This window comes from Myodes glareolus, chromosome 14 (genome assembly GCF_982192425.1).
Source record: "Myodes glareolus chromosome 14, mMyoGla1.1, whole genome shotgun sequence".
Classification (NCBI taxonomy): Eukaryota; Metazoa; Chordata; class Mammalia; order Rodentia; family Cricetidae; genus Myodes; species Myodes glareolus.
In genome coordinates, this window is record NC_142039.1 from 67172694 (window position 1) to 67188219 (window position 15526).

General features: G+C 43.7%; 1 protein-coding gene and 1 non-coding gene across 2 annotated transcripts; both read left to right on the forward strand.

Annotated features, from left to right (window-relative positions):
• Nucleotides 1-9123: 9123 nt before the first annotated feature.
• On the forward strand, nt 9124-14869 carry Cks2 (CDC28 protein kinase regulatory subunit 2). The gene is made up of 3 exons (XM_048447897.3): nt 9124-9281; nt 13158-13285; nt 14546-14869. Exons 1-3 carry the CDS (start codon nt 9223-9225, stop codon nt 14593-14595), a joined length of 237 nt encoding a protein of 78 aa, XP_048303854.2. The 5' UTR covers nt 9124-9222; the 3' UTR covers nt 14596-14869.
• On the forward strand, nt 11920-12056 carry LOC125409109 (small nucleolar RNA SNORA2/SNORA34 family). Its single transcript, XR_007234689.1, has one exon. It is a non-coding gene; the product is annotated as a small nucleolar RNA SNORA2/SNORA34 family (small nucleolar RNA).
• Nucleotides 14870-15526: the final 657 nt, after the last annotated feature.

Sequence of the window (15526 nt, forward strand, 5' to 3'; positions counted from 1 at the left end):
TGCTTTGTTTTTAGGAGTCACATTTTGGGAAGCACATGTTTTAGATGAAGGATTGTACATTGTTAGGGAGGAAACCATTAGATCCATAGATCTAACCCAAGTTGCAAGAAAGACAACGGGAGCCCGGACACTCTCAGTGAAATGGGTAGTGCTGAAAGCTTTAGAAGGCCCATTCTAGTGGAAGTAAGTTAGGTCAGAGGTGTCAGGGTGTATGTACACCAAGCTCCCACCAGTGGGAGAAGTCTTAGTCACCACCTACATCAGTGATAAAAGACAGGAGCCATGTTGGCCCTAGTATGACTGCTACCTTTGTTTGGGTTCTAGCATACTTGTTTTACAAAGAAAGATTTGCCTTGCTATTGTGGGATATTTTGATCACACTCTGACACTCCTGAGACTGCCAATAAAGTTTTTTTTTTTTAATTAGAGGGTGAAGCTAGCTACTAGCTGACCAAAATTAGCCATAGAGGTTTTAGAGGACCAAGGACATATAGAGAGACTCTGGATGGGGCTTAGAAAGATGCTTGGCCCTTTTGGATGGAGGAAGGAGAAAGAGAGGATGTCCTGGTTGCTTCTCCACCACTTCTCTGATCATTCAGGCTCTTACCCCATATCTGACTCCTGAGTTTTTATTGATAAAAAATAATTAGATAAATGCTTCACCTTGTCAAGTTACTTTTGTTTTTTCTGTGTTCCTTTGTGGGACACTGAAATTATTCATTGTTTGCTTTGAATACTTTAATCTTCATAGGTAATATTCAAAAACTATTACAATCCCTTTAAACGAAATGGGCATTGGGTTGTTCATGGTATCAAAAGAGAAATCTTGAGCTCAGCATGATGGTGCACATCTTTGATCTCAGCACTCGGGCAGAGAAGCAGGTAGATCTCTATAAGTTCAAGGCCAGCCTATTCTACATAGTGAGTTCTAGGCTACTCAAAACAGCTTAGTGACACCCTGTTTTAAAGAAGGGGAGGGGAGCTAGATAGAATTCAAGAACAGAAACCAGGCAGCACAGGGGTCTTGCGGAAGGAAGCCTCGTGGCCCATCTCTTTGGAACATTGTCTCTGGGTGGCTTCGCTTCACCACCCTTGAGACTTCTTGTCACTGACTAGTTGAACTTGTGCAACGTGGTCAAGGTCAGGTTCACAGGCCCAGAGACCAGTGTGTGTCCAACGTCAGCTACCCAAGAAAGGATGCTGGCTAAGTGCAACATCAAAGGCAACTGTGACAGACTGTCACTGGGTAAACAGAAAAGGCAACTACAAACAAGAGGGAGAATATGCAAATGTCCTCTGGAAGGGAGGAGGTGGGTGTCCTGGCTAGATTTATGTCAACTTGACACAAGCTAGAGTGTCAATGAGGAAACCTCACCTGAGAAAATTCCTTCATTAAGGTCTGGCTGTAGGGCATTTTCCTGATTAGTAATAGATGTGGAAGGGCTCAGCCCATTGGGAGTGGTGCCACGCCTGGGCTGGCAGTCCTGGGTTCTATAAAAAAGCAGGCTGAGCAAGCCATGAGGAGTAAGTCAATAAGCAGCGCTCCTCCATGGCCTCTGCATCAGCTCCTGCCACGGGGTTCCCACCGCGTCTGATCTCCTGAGAAGACATCAGGTGACAGAGACACTGTGACAGCCACTCTGCTGTGCACCACAAGCCAGGAGAGAGACAACACTTGCGTGTTCCGAAGATTTTAATAAACCACGACCTAAGTGCGTCACTGAAGGATCGGGGCTGCAGGACACAGGAGCCTTGTTTCTCCTGACTGCCCAGGGCAGGGGCGGAAATAGTTGAAAGGGTTGAACTCTCACACTTTCTACGACTGAATTTAAGTTTCAGTTCTCTGAGGAGGACACACAGGAGTCTTTTCCAACACAGGGCCATTTATCTACAAGGCCTTTACATCCAGGGTCGAGGGAGAGAACAAACACAGAGGACCTAAGTCAGCCTCTCAAGGACAAACCCAGCAGCCCCCTTTGTTAGCCACGTCCAAGCTTGTGCAGAGGTGCCCAAAAATGATAAGACTAAACCTCAGCCAATTAGAAATACACTTGAGTGAGCAAAATGCTGCTGGCTTCATCATTTGCAGTCGAGATGATCTAACTGTCCCTGAAACACCCCTAACTATGTTTAAAAGGAGCCTGCACACTTCTCTTGGGGTCGCTGCCATTTTGTGCAGGTGAACAACCCCACATGCACGCTGGTATAATAAACACTCTTCGCTGCTACATACAATTTGAGCCTGGGATTGTCCTTCAGTATTTCCTTGGACCCTAAAGTCGGGTTTATAAGCACAAAATTCACAAACATTTGTTGCTGAGCTACGGTTACAATTTCACCGATCAGAAATCAAAGATTAGGGACTTTCCTTGTGTGTTCCATCGCTGGCAACCGACATACAATGCAGATCATTTAGTCCAAGCAGTCAGGTGAATTTGTTCTTTCTGTTGTTAGGAATATCACCGCATTTCTAGAGAACTAAAGATGCACAATGACTATTTCAGTGGTTTAAGGAGGGGGTTGGTCAGCTGTTGGAAAGTTCTCGGCTCCCCTTGGGTTTGGGAGCCTGAGCTTTATTTCAGGATCCATAAGCAAGACCCTGAAGATAGCACTCAGAAGGAGTTGTATGTCAGATGCACCCCATGTGTGTGCCCACTCACTGATGGACATGAGTCTTAAGCACAGATGGCATTCCCAGTCAGTCTTGGTCCCAGTTGCCTGTCACACAGTACTCACTTGTCAGGGCCACCGTGTCCTCCAAAACTCCTTGGGCATTTGCTGAAGGGCTGTCTGTGTGTGCAGATTCCATCTTGGGACCCAGGGAGTATCAAAGTACTAGCTGACGGGGAGTGGGGGAAGGGAAGCTGAGAGTCATATTTCATTTTTAAGTTCCTACCTGACATCACTTAAAAATTGTATTCTAGGGCAGTGGTGGCACACGCCTTTAATCCCAGCACTCGGGAGGCAGAGGCAGGTGGATCTCTGTGAGTTTGAGGCCAGCCTGATCTACAGAGATAGTTCCAGAACAGGCTCCAAAGCTGCAGGGAAACCATGTCTTGAAAAAAAAAAAAAAAAAGAAGTTGTATTCTGTTTGTTTTATGTGTGTTTTACCTGAAGTGTGTGTGTGTTTGCACGCACGCATACATGTGCACACGCATGTTTGGTGCCTGTAGAAAGAGCATTGGATCCTCTAAAACTGGAGCTATGAATGGCTGTGAACCACCATGTGGGTACTAGAAATCAAGCCTGGGTCCTCTGCAAGAGCTCTTAAACACCAAGTCATCTCTCCAGCCCCAAACCATTTTACAAATTTTAATTTATTTTCGTGGAGATGGGATTTCGCAGAGTGGCTTACAGGCTGTGCTCTGGGTAGTCCAGCAATGGCTGTCTCGTGATGGAAAGGCCAAGGAGCCAGTCGGTGTCCAGTCCACAAGACTGCATGTCTCAGAGCACTGACCTGGCTCTAGAGTCCTGAGGAATCCCTTGAGAGCTGCCGGTCTTCAGCCTACGTTGGGATCCTGAAGAAGTAGGTTCTAAGGTCAGTAAAGGAATGTCTCAGCAACAGGATTGGCGAACAAGGCAATGAGAGTGAGGACAAGCAGGGCAAAAGCAGTCTCCTCCCTTGATTGCCTCTGCTCTGGGCTGCCACCAGAAGGTGTGGTACCCTAATAGTCATATGAGCCCAAGAGTCATAATTTGAAGGATGATTGCTGCTTTGCACCCACAGTCCCTGGCATCTGACTTCCAACTGACCAGAATGAGAAGGAAATGCTTTGTTAGTTTTGGCATTGGCCTCTGCCTCCTTCGGCGACCCCCCCAGGACAAAGTGACAGTCATGACGACAAACTTTTCCAGATACACCTGTTTAGGTCAGGTGTGAGGTGAGTTCCAGAAAACCCCTATGAAACCATGGATGGTGAGTAGTGTACAAAAACTGCACCCCCTAAATACCTAACAGTATCAGGACGAGAACCTCAGCTTAGGGATCGTGTGCCTAGGTAGCATGTACCAGGCCCTAGGTTCAAACCCCAGATTCCCCCCCCCCCCGCCACACGCACACACACACTAACTCACTCAAACTCTGAGACAGAAAAAAAATGATGCCGACATTGAAGATTCTACAAGGCTAACTGGGCTAACTGACTGTTTAGAATTTTGTGATTGTACAGGGTTGATCCAGGGCCAAATTATTCTGGGATATCTTTAGTACCCTTGATAGATATTCATTGCCTACCTACTTCCTTCATCAGCTTCTGGGGTGCTGGGATTACAGGCATGCACCTCTATAACCCTTTGGGAAGTATCTTTTGAGAAACGATTTTCATTCTTTAATTTAGTACATAGAATAATAGGTATCATTTTGATATTTTCACAATGTGTAGTGTGTAATTTGTTCCTTTCAATTCCTCATCACTTTTCTTGTGCCCCTAAGTCCTCCTCTTCCTCCCAAGCAGTTTCGTTTCTACTTGCATATTACACATGTGTGCATTCTTATCTTTTAAAGACATCTAGATTCCAACTAAGAGACAGACTTGTGTCTTTCTGGCTGCCTCATTTTAATTAATGTGGTCCCGAGTTTCATCCATTTTCTAGTAAATGACATAGTTTCATTGCTTATAGTGAGTAAAATTTAGCGCGCGCGCGCGCGCGCACACACACACACACACACACACACACACACACTTTGGACACCTAGTTTGGTCCCACACCTTGGTTGTTGTGAATGGTGTGCCACAAAATGTGAGGCACCTCTGCCGTGTGCTACATTAGTCCATCAGGTGTATAGCCAGCAGGATTCAGCTGCATCATAGACCAATTCTAATTTTAGCTTTTTGAGGAACTACCGTATTGATTTCGACAGAGGCTCACTAATTTATATTACTAGCATCTGTGTATACAACCCTGGCAAGCCACGCCCCCATTTGGCTGGCATTTATTATTTTGGCTTTTTCTCCTAGGGATGAGATTCTCAGTGTAGCTAGGTGTGGTGGTGCACGCCTTTAATTCAAACACTTAGGAAGTTCGTTCACAAAGTTCCAGGAAGGCAAAAAAAAAAGAAAGAAAGAAAAGAAAGAAAAGAAAAAAAAAAGAAAAAAAATTGAACTACATAAACCACATTCTAAGCAAGTTGGTCTGAATACTAAAAAAGGAGAAAAACAGTGTAATTCATTTTATAAGGCCAGTGTAGATTTATGCCAGAGTTAGAGAAGGGGGAAGTACAACAAAGCAAACGTAGTTTGAAGTTAAACGGTATGAATTTATCCAAGTTAAACCTACCATGTATCTTAAAATTGTGTCTCGCTAAGGAGGCTGGGTCTCACAAGTATAGGCAACGTGAAGGCGAGTGAAGCAGCAGGCACGAGGCACAGGTAGGAAAAGACGACGAAGCCATCACTTTGTGTAAGTAACAACCACGTACCAAACAACAGCAGTCGACTCCACAAAAACAAGTCGGCTGTCTGTCACACTGATGATCCGAAGGTCACAGAACTCCGTGAAGACGCACACAGGAAGAGCTTTAATGATTTTTATTTATTTACATTTGCCTATCAGGAGGAGCTCCGTGCTATGGCCTAAGGGAAGGGCAGAGAACACCTTCGTGGAGTTGATCACAACTTCCTACCATTTGGGTTCTTTGGTCTGAACTCAGGTTGTGGGGCTTAGGGAGCAAACAACTTAACCCAGGGGCCCGTCTTTCCAGTCTTAAAAATGTGTGTGTGCACGTGCGTGTGTATGCGTGGAGGCGGGGGAAAGGGGGGTTAATGTTTATATGGGGACCAAAGGAGAATGCTGAGTGTCCTGCTCAGTTATTCTTGGCCTTATTCCTTTGAGACAAGGTCTCTCTACGAACTTGGTACTAGATTGGAGGCAAGCAAGCCTCAGCAATCCTCCTGTCTCCACTCCTCCCTTCCTCCTACAGTGCTGGGTTGCAGCTGTGCGTGGCCACACCTGACTTTTACCTGGGTGGAGATTTGAACTCAGGTCCTCACAGAATTGGGCCACTGCTTCATTTCTCTTGGTTTGTGCTGCTACCAATCAAAGGCTAATCAAACTAGTTCCCTATGTGTCTTCCCGATGAAAGCCCCCCAAGAGGAGAAAGATAGAAGCTGGCGTACCTCTAAGGACTAGCCTCAGAAGTCAAGTGTTTATTTTGACCACTCTACTGGGTTAAGGCAGTCACACCCACATGTGACTCTCTTCAGGTACGTGTTCTCATCCTGAAATTGGTTACTGTGGTGAATCTCAAGGACACAGAAGGAGGCCCCCGCGATTGCACTGAAAGGGACTGGGGATGCGCTGTCTACAGTGTCCAACTACACTTTCTGCTGTTGACAACGCTAATAAAAAAAATTTAAGGGAATACTTCTAATGTTTCTCCATAAGGATTATGCTAATATTTTTATGGATACTCTTGGCAATTAACAAGCTTTCCCCCTTCTTTAAATTTCTGAATAGTATTAGCGCCTTGCAGATTTATTGTTCGAATTATAAGTATGTGAATTTTATTATTTTTTGCACCTATTAAGATATTTCCTTTTTGCTTTATAGTATTTATGTGGTAAATTACATGGTGATATTGTTAAAAATATATTGGCTGTCCCTGATTTTTAGCATATAGTACTTAAACATTTCAAATTTCTTAAGTGATAATGGTGTGTGTGTGTGTGTGTGTGTGTGTGTGTGTGTGTTTCTTCAAGCGGGGCACAGTGGTACTTGACTGTAACTCAGAACTGGTCAGGAGAAACATGAGTTCAAGGCCAACCTAGACTAGTTAGACTCTGCTCCAAAAGGGGTGGGGGGGGAGATAGGAGGGAACTGGGAGGGAAGGGGCGGATAAAACATTAGTAAAATATTAATTGCTAAACCTGAGTCATTGGTATAGAGAAGTGGATCACACTACTCTGTATTTGAAAAATACCTCATTTGTTTCTTGAGAACACAATCTCATTAAGTAATCATGGCTGGCTGGTATTATGTAACCCAGGGAGACTTGAACTCTCAACAGACATCCCTTATAAAGCTTCTCTTTCCCAGATTCTATTGACTTTATTGCCTTGAAGAGTTTCTTCACATCTTTATCATCAGGGTACATCATTATGCCTACTTAGGAATATATTCCTATGCTGACGGTTTATTTAAAGTTTATTCTTTTTTTTCTCTCTCTCTTTTGAGACAGGTTTTTTCTCTGTGTAACAGTCCTGACTGTCCTGGAACTCACTTTGTAGACCAGGCTGGTCTCAAACTCAAAGAGATCCACCTGCCTCTGCCGCCCGACTTTTTTTTTTTAATGGTTCATTATTGCATATTCACCATGCACGAGGTGTTATGTTATGCTCTATGTTATGTTATATCTGCTATGCTCTAGACATGGGTAATGAATACAATAAATATGCTATCTGCATTCGTTGCATGGAGAGTAAATAGTGCAGACAGGGAAACAAGTAGGCAAATGTGTAGTAAATGATGGGTAAGAAACCTAAAAGATTCAGTCAGTAGAGACTACTTGGGGAAGCAAGTTACTTCCAGATAGTAATTAAGACCTCTCAGAACAAGACACTCAGACCTTAAGGATATTTGCCTTACAACAAAGTGTATGTTTACATCCTCCTCATCTTTTTCTTTTTTGTTATTTATTTATGTATGTATTATGTATTTATTTATTTATTTGTTGGGGTTTTCTCTGTAGCTTTGGAGTCTATCCGGAAACTAGCTAGCTCTGGTAGACCAGGCTGGCCTTGAACTCACAGAGACCCGCCAGCTGGCTCCAGGCTGGCCTTGAACTCACAGAGACCCGCCAGCTGGCTCCCGAGTGCTGGGGATTAAAGGCTCAAGGCGTGCGCACCACCGCCCCGCCCCATATTGAAATTTTAATTCGGCCTGTTATCCCACGGGATAGTGTAGGGAGGCAATTAGCACCTTTTTTACTATAGTGCCAACAGTAACTTTATTTTCTTTGTTTTGGCTTCGAACTCACAGAGATCTTCCTGCCTCTACCTCCCGAGAGCAGGGACTAACGGCGAGCGCCATCACCCAACAGTAACTTCTAAGTAGTGAAGGCGTCAGAAGCCCTTGTTTTTTAAGTGGGAGCCAAGTGAAGTAAGGAAAACTGGTTACAACGGCTACGCAGGCACCTGATCATCCTTCAACACCGTAATCAATTTGCAATCACAAGGCTACCTATCCTAGGTAGACTTCCGTGTTTGTTTTGGACAGGGTCACACTCTGTAGCCCTAGAACCCGTTAAAGACTTTGGGTTGGTCTTGGAGATGGCAGGGATTAAAGGCGTGGACCACCACGCCCAGCTGCCAAGGGTAGAGTTGTTCACTCTGCAGCCCCACCAGAGCAACTGAGAGAGGTCGGGGGCTCGGGACGCCTCCTTCTGCCCCACCCCCACCCCGCATGGTGCTGCAACAATTCGCATAAAACTGAACAGAAAAATCGACACGTGCTCATTGCAGAAAATGATGGTTTATTCACAACCTGCTCCGTCAAATATCTCCGAACATCTTGGCAGGTTTTCTCCCGATAACTTTCTTTTACACGAGCACATCTTTTCAAGGTGGAACTAGCTAGCAACGGACAGTAATTAGCGTCGCTACGAGGGGCAGCGGAGGCACCTTCCGCTCAGAACCCTCCACACCTGGGCTCTCCCTGCTAGGGGCAGCGGCCGAGGCGGGGGACCGAGTGTGCCCGCTCACTTCCGCGCGCGGGGCAGGGCGAGCAGGAGTGGCCTCTAAGGCGACACCTTCTTCCCTGTCCGCCGACCCCAGGAGCCGCAATCCCCGGCCGCCGCGCAGGTGGTGCTCCAGCCCCGCCTCGAGCCCAAAACCCGCGGAGCCTCACCGCCCACTCCTCACCCCCCGGCCAACGGCCTGGTCTAAACCACTGCGCACGCGCCGTGTGGACCCTAACGACTCGGCTCCGCCCTTCTTTCGTAACTCTAGAGCTCTCCCGGCGCTCGTCACCGCAGCGCCGTCCAATCCTTCCTCCCGCCCCCGTAGCCTCGAGCAGGTCTCTGATTCGTTGCCTGGCCTCGCGGGCTGCGTGGAGCGTGATTGGTCGGTGACTCCGTCCAATCGGCGGCGGGCTGTCGGATTCAAATCCAGAGCGTTGGGCCTGCGGTCGTTGGCCTCATTCGAGTCGTTGCGCCGGCCGTAGGCGGACGTGGAGCTCTGTGCGCCTCGTTTCCTGCTCCCTCTCTCCTCATCGCGCGCCGGCAGGATGGCCCACAAGCAAATCTACTACTCGGACAAGTACTTCGACGAGCATTACGAATACCGGTGAGCAGCGTCTGCGGAGGAGGACCGGCCGGGAGGTCAGACCCGGTGGTAGGGACTCGGGGTCCCGTAGAGGCCTCCGTCCGTCCGGGCAAGCCGCGCATTGTGTCGCGTTCTCCGGGGTTTGCAGGCGCTGGGGAGTCTGGTGGTTCGGCAGCGCCTCAACCGGGAGCTGACGACCGCACACGGCGCCCGCCCGGCCGGGCCCGGAGGGGAAGTACCGGGGGGTGCACCGATGGGAATTTGCGAGGGTCTGTTGGGGTGACGCTCGGGGCGTTATCAAAGAGCTTCAAGATGAAGTTGAAAACTCGAGGTTGCCCTGGGAAGGGTTTTTTTTTTTTTAAAATCCTTCCAGTTATGCTCAACTGCTAGTGTACTTTTTTTTTTAGCCTTGTTCGGGACTTTTGAGGGAGTTTACGGTTTGAACCCTGAGGTGCTCTAGGAAGTAGTACCTACGTTAGTGCAATAAGCAAATGGGTTATGGAAAGTAGGACGGCTACAGTTAGCGTTATTGTGTTCGTGCTGCCCTGGGGTGTGGTTTCCAAGGCCTTTCCGCCGCCGGCTCCTGGGTTGGGACTGGAGCGTTGCATTCTGGGATGCAGTCAAGCTATCCTGATGGTAAAGCCTATGCCGCCTCTGGCCAAACAGGGACCATGTTTTCTGTTTGCTGCTCTTTTCGGTTAGTCTCCCAGCGTGCTGTTTGAGGAATAAAACACTTTTTAAGAGAGTGGATCCCGCCCCCCCCCAAATTCTCACGCGTTTAGTGTAAAAATCTTGACAGCCGGAAATCTTTATCTAGTCTGTTTTACAATTTGGCAATGCTTGAACTTGATTATTCGTTTTTAACTAGGAAAGCTTGTGGGGTTTTTCTTAACTATAAAAAAATTAATATAAGTTGGCATAATGTTCGGTGGTTATAGTCACACCGAGTCCAGCTTGGATGTTCAACAATCAGCAGAAAATGATTGTACTGCCGTTCTAATTTGCAAATAATTCCAAGTGTTTAGCATAAATATTTATGGGCTAGTGTACATTTCTTTAGGACATATTGCCAGGGCGAGATAGTTTTTAAACTTGGGCAGTCAGTTGTATGTGTTGTGTTTGGAAGCAACTGCTGGCTTGTCTGAAGTAATTTGTTACCGTATGAATGAGGAGATAGTCTATTAGCCACTGCTGTATTAGAAATGGAATCGAGAGCTCAGATTTTATTTTGAAACCAGGTCCTCATTAGGGGGCTTTTCAAGCTTGCCATTCTGCCTCAGCCTTCTCAGTGGCTGGATTATGGGTGTGTCACCACACCTGGTCTGAGCTTAGTTCACCAGTTTTACAGAGCAGGAGGGATTAGAGGTGAGTCTAGGACAGCTGGTGTATAGGACTGTGTCGAGTAGAAACTTATTTTTGTCATGGATGGTTATTATGAACAAAGAGTAGGCTCCACCTCCTTCCCTAATACCTGGGAGCTCCCCCCCCCCACAAAGATGGTCTCTAAAGCCCCAGTTGTCCTGGAAATCGCTGTGTAGACAGATCTGGCTGCATCTGCCTCCCAAGTCCTAGGAGTAAAGATGTATACCACCATGCCCAGCATGGGAATCGGTCTTTACAGAAGGAAAATTGAGGATTTCTCTGGGTATACTCTTTATAAAGTGGTAGTATGTGACACCTTTTGTATTCAAACTAAAACTGGGTTTTGGAAATAGCCCTACATGTGGTCAGTAATAAGATATAGTCAGTCATCATGTGGGTTTGACACTACAAAAATTTACATTATTGCCAGGTGGTAGTAGCACACGCCTTTAATCCCATTCCTTTAATCCCACGCCTTTAATCAGCATTCCAGAGGCAGGTGGATCTGTATTCAAGGTTAGCCTGGTCTACAAAGCGAGTTCCAGCACAGCCTCAAGCTACACAGAAAAACCCTGTCTTCAAAAAAAAAAAAAAAGAAAAGAAAGAAAAAGAAAATTTACATTACAGTAACCCCTGGTGAAATGCAACCTGTTGGCATGACATAGTGGAAGTTAAGTACATTGCTGTAGTGCCTGTAAAAATAGGCAAGCATCACATTTGCCTTTTGAAGCTACCAATGGAAATATAAGATCATGTGGTATTTTGTACAATCTTAATAGCTACAAGGTGCTCTGAAATTTGGCAATCCTTGCTTCCACTATGATCTGTAGCATCTAATAACAATAACAAATATTAAGCAGTATTTCAAGAGTGGGTGGTAATTGGCATGACTTAAGAATATTTACAAAGTTGTCTGGAAATGTTTGGGGAGTGTGCAGAAGCATAATTTTGTAATCATTTATGTTAAAGTGGTTTCCGGGATTATTTGCACTCAAATAATAAGCCACAGCCTAAAGTTTATGTTGTGGACAATTTGGTGCTTAGAAAGGGTTATGAATTGTGCTATCTCATGTCCAAAAATACAGACCTGAATTTGCACTTGCATCTCCGTCATCTCAGACTTATATTGGTCAAAGAATTGCTAAATTTGTATAAATCTACGAAAGGGTAAAATGAAAGGGTAAAATGAGGCTAACGCTTAGGGTTTTAGAAAGAGATGCTTTATGATAATTAAATGCTCTATTCAGGCAAAGGTACAGATTTGTTTGTATATATATTTGTTAAAGTCATATTTGTTTTGGCCCTGAATCAAGGCCATCAGTTTGCTGGAACTGTTGGTTTCAAACAGGAGCCTAAAGAAATGTCTTTCTATGGTCTGTTGGCCATTTCAGAAATTTGGAAATCGAATGGTCAATTCATTAGAAAGAAACAAACTGGCTAGATGTTGTATGCAGGTCTATAATTGTAGTACTTGGAAGCCTAAGGAAAAAGATGGGGGGGGTTGGAGGCCAACCTGCCCGATAGTAGAATGCAAACCCACCCTCCACCCCCATGAAATAGCTGGTGGTAGATGTGGTGACTGATAAGTCTTAATCATATTCCAAATATAATACTTTTACATTACTGATTAAGATTAGCTTATTGTTCATTAAATTATATGTTAAATCTACTAACAAGAAAAAAGATTGTGGGTTTTCCACATGAGGAAAAATTGCTTTGTGTTCATATGGTTTGGTATTAAAGACTTTTATATGCCTACCCAATGTTCTGGAAATGCTTCAAGTAATTTACTGAGAAACTAAAGGTCTATATGAAGTTCCACAGTCATGAATATTTACAGTTAGAATTTTTGCTTTTATTCTGAAGCATAAAGCAAACTATGGAATATATACAAGAATTTGTATCTACTACAGATCTAGTATTGAGTAACACAAAACACATTAACTATATTTTTTCATTTGTACATTCTTCTCTCTCCTTTATTAAAAGTTTAGTAATCCCAGGTTGAAGTGGTAACTAATCCAGGTCCTAGGCTCCTTCCTCACTCATTCCTGTGCAACTAACTCACTTCTATAATTGCCTCTGTCTTTATCATCAGTCTATCAAATAGGAGAATGGGTATATTCTTTACTTTGGTATGATCTTCCTCTTTGAGTATACTTTTCGGTACTTTAATATTTTCTGCCTATGTTTTTTAGACCAAGAATTGTTTCATGACCAAAAGAAGCTGTAGGAGAGAGTGACTCTATTCCTGGAAGATGACTCAATGGCAAATATGCTGTTAGCCCTAAAGGATAAAACACCTTTCATTTCTGTGCAGCTTACTATTAGCCTAATACTTGAACATAATCCCTCAAAAGCCCAGAAGTATAGATTGTAGAGAATACCCAAGATTGATACCAAATATCTAGAGTTGCTTTAGAGAAATGAGTTTGTTTCAAGGACAAACCCTAAGTTTTAAGTATCTCAAAAGGTATAGAGTAATAATGATAGGAAAGACACGGCACTAATCTTTGGCTGAATTGTTTTTAACAGGCATGTCATGTTACCTAGAGAACTCTCCAAACAAGTACCGAAAACTCACCTGATGTCTGAAGAGGAATGGAGGAGACTTGGTGTCCAACAGAGTCTCGGTTGGGTGCATTACATGATCCATGAACCCGGTAAGCTTTGCTCTAAAGTACCAGCTAAAGACAACTAGTTGTCAAGGGTCAACTTTAAAAACTCAACATTCTCCGTTAGTCAAAAGTAACTGAGAAGCTCAACTATTTTTATAAATGACTGCTTCCTTATTCCCTGGATAATGCTGTTTTGTCTACCTGTAAAAGTGACTTATTCGGCATAAAACAAGTGTTTTCTGTGCACTTCTGTGCACATACAGAAATTGATGAAATTACATGTGATTTGTTTGTAGCCCTTTTAAGGGAATTATCTACAATATTAAATTTAAATGAGATGGGCATATAAGCACATTCTCCCTGTAGCGTACATATAAGGATCTTATTCCACTATATGGTATTAACTAAAAGTTTTCTAGGCATTAAGTAGTAAACTAGACTGAAGCTTTGTGGTGTCAAGTTCTAGTTTGGAAGTATCAATTAAGGACTAATGCTGGGAACAAGATTTGAAGACATACTACTAAAACCAATAAAACTAAAGCTATCTTTTTATGTCGTAAAGAAAAATAGTTTTGTTAAACTCTTTAGTCCGTGTTAAAACTCTCTAAGGATTATGACACATATTTAAGAGTTGGAAGATTCTCCATTATAAAAGCAGTGGAAGGACTTTAACTATAGATTCCTGGCCTTCCTCACACTGAATAGGGAGGTGTGTGGACTCTCCTGGTTTAATTATCTTTAGAGATTAAAGTTTCCTACAGAAGTTCAAGCTTGTACTGGAACTCCAGCCTTTCTAAGCTAAATGCAGGGAATGCAGGTATATACCACCGCACCTTGATTTTGTTGTTTTTGGGTTTTTGTTTTGTTTTTCAAGACAGGGTTTCTCTAGTTTTGGGACCTGTGTTAGAACTAGCTCTTGTAGACCAGGCCAGCCTCTCTGCCTCCCAAGTCCTGGGATTAAGGGCGCATACTACCACTGCTCAACCAACCCTTCTTTCTGGTGGTTTGTTTGGTGTGATGGGATTGGATCTTTGTACTTGAATTACATTAGCATGAGATCCAGTAGTCACTTTGAATGAGATGTCCTTTTCCCAAAGAGATAACATTTCTCTTTTCGCTGGAAATGACATTTTACAGGTAGAAACCATCTCCCCTTAGTGGGCTAAAGATTAAAATAGTGGAGCAATGCTAGTATAAGATAGTTTGTCTGTGTTTAATAAATATTAAGACAAATTTATTTTAAACACTTCAAATAGTGACTGATTGTTGACACGCAACTTAATGATAAATATTTCCTTTCCACAGAACCGCACATTCTTCTCTTTAGACGACCTCTTCCAAAAGAACAAAAATGAAGTACAGCTGGGATCACCTAATCTTTTTGAAATTAAATGTATATGTGTATATAAGGTAGTATTCAGTGAATACTTGAAAATGTACAAATCTCTCATCCATACCTGCGCATGAGCTGTATTCTTCACAGCAACAGAGCTCAGTTAAATGCAACTGCAAGTAGGTTATTTTAAGTTGTTAAAGATAAATTTTCTTGTAGTTTTTTTTCTTAATATAAGTAGTGCCTGTTTTACTTTATCTGTTACTTTGTTAAATAAAGTTTGTATGTTGCATTTACCACTTGTTGAAATTAATTTGACTTGACTTTAATAATTTTACCCCTGGAAGAAATAAACATACTTGAAAAAGAAATATTAAGTTCCAAATGATGCGATTACTGGTGATATTTAATCTAGGGTCAATTTCAGCTTTTGGTATTCTGTTTTTCCCAGACAGTTGTCTGGATTCAAGTGAACAGAAAATCCCTACTTAATACTACAATACTACTTTGTTGTGTCCACAATGTCTACAAAACACTAGTGGTTTCAGAGAAAACTTGGTTTTCCGAGACAGGGTTTCTCTGTAGCTTTGGAGCCTGTTCTGGAACAAGCTCTTGTAGCTGGCCTCGAACTCAGAGATCCCCCTGCCTCCACCTCCCCAGTACTGGGATTAAAGGCGTGTACCACCACTGCCTGGCAGTGAAAACTATTTTAAGAAACATTGAAACACCATACATATGCATGTGTTTCGGTTGTCTTTTTGTCAGGCAAGTACAGACACATTAGTGGGTTGCCATGAGAAATGTATAAATGAATGACCAGTAACATAAGACTCTGGTTATATTAACACTCACTGAGCCACACACAGCCTTTGGTGTATGCTGTACGGTAAACCTGTGGGACAACAGCTCTTGCTGTCCTGGAACTCGCCTCTTAGACCATGTTGGCTTCAAAC

Excerpts from the sequence above, each read along its gene's own strand:
- Cks2 (XM_048447897.3), top strand. The coding sequence starts at position 9,223 with ATGGCCCACAAGCAAATCTACTACTCGGACAAGTACTTCGACGAGCAT. Across the intron at positions 9,282-13,157 it reads GACGAGCATTACGAATACCG|GCATGTCATGTTACCTAGAG; the intron begins GTGAGCAGCGTC and ends TGTTTTTAACAG. Across the intron at positions 13,286-14,545 it reads TTACATGATCCATGAACCCG|AACCGCACATTCTTCTCTTT; the intron begins GTAAGCTTTGCT and ends TCCTTTCCACAG.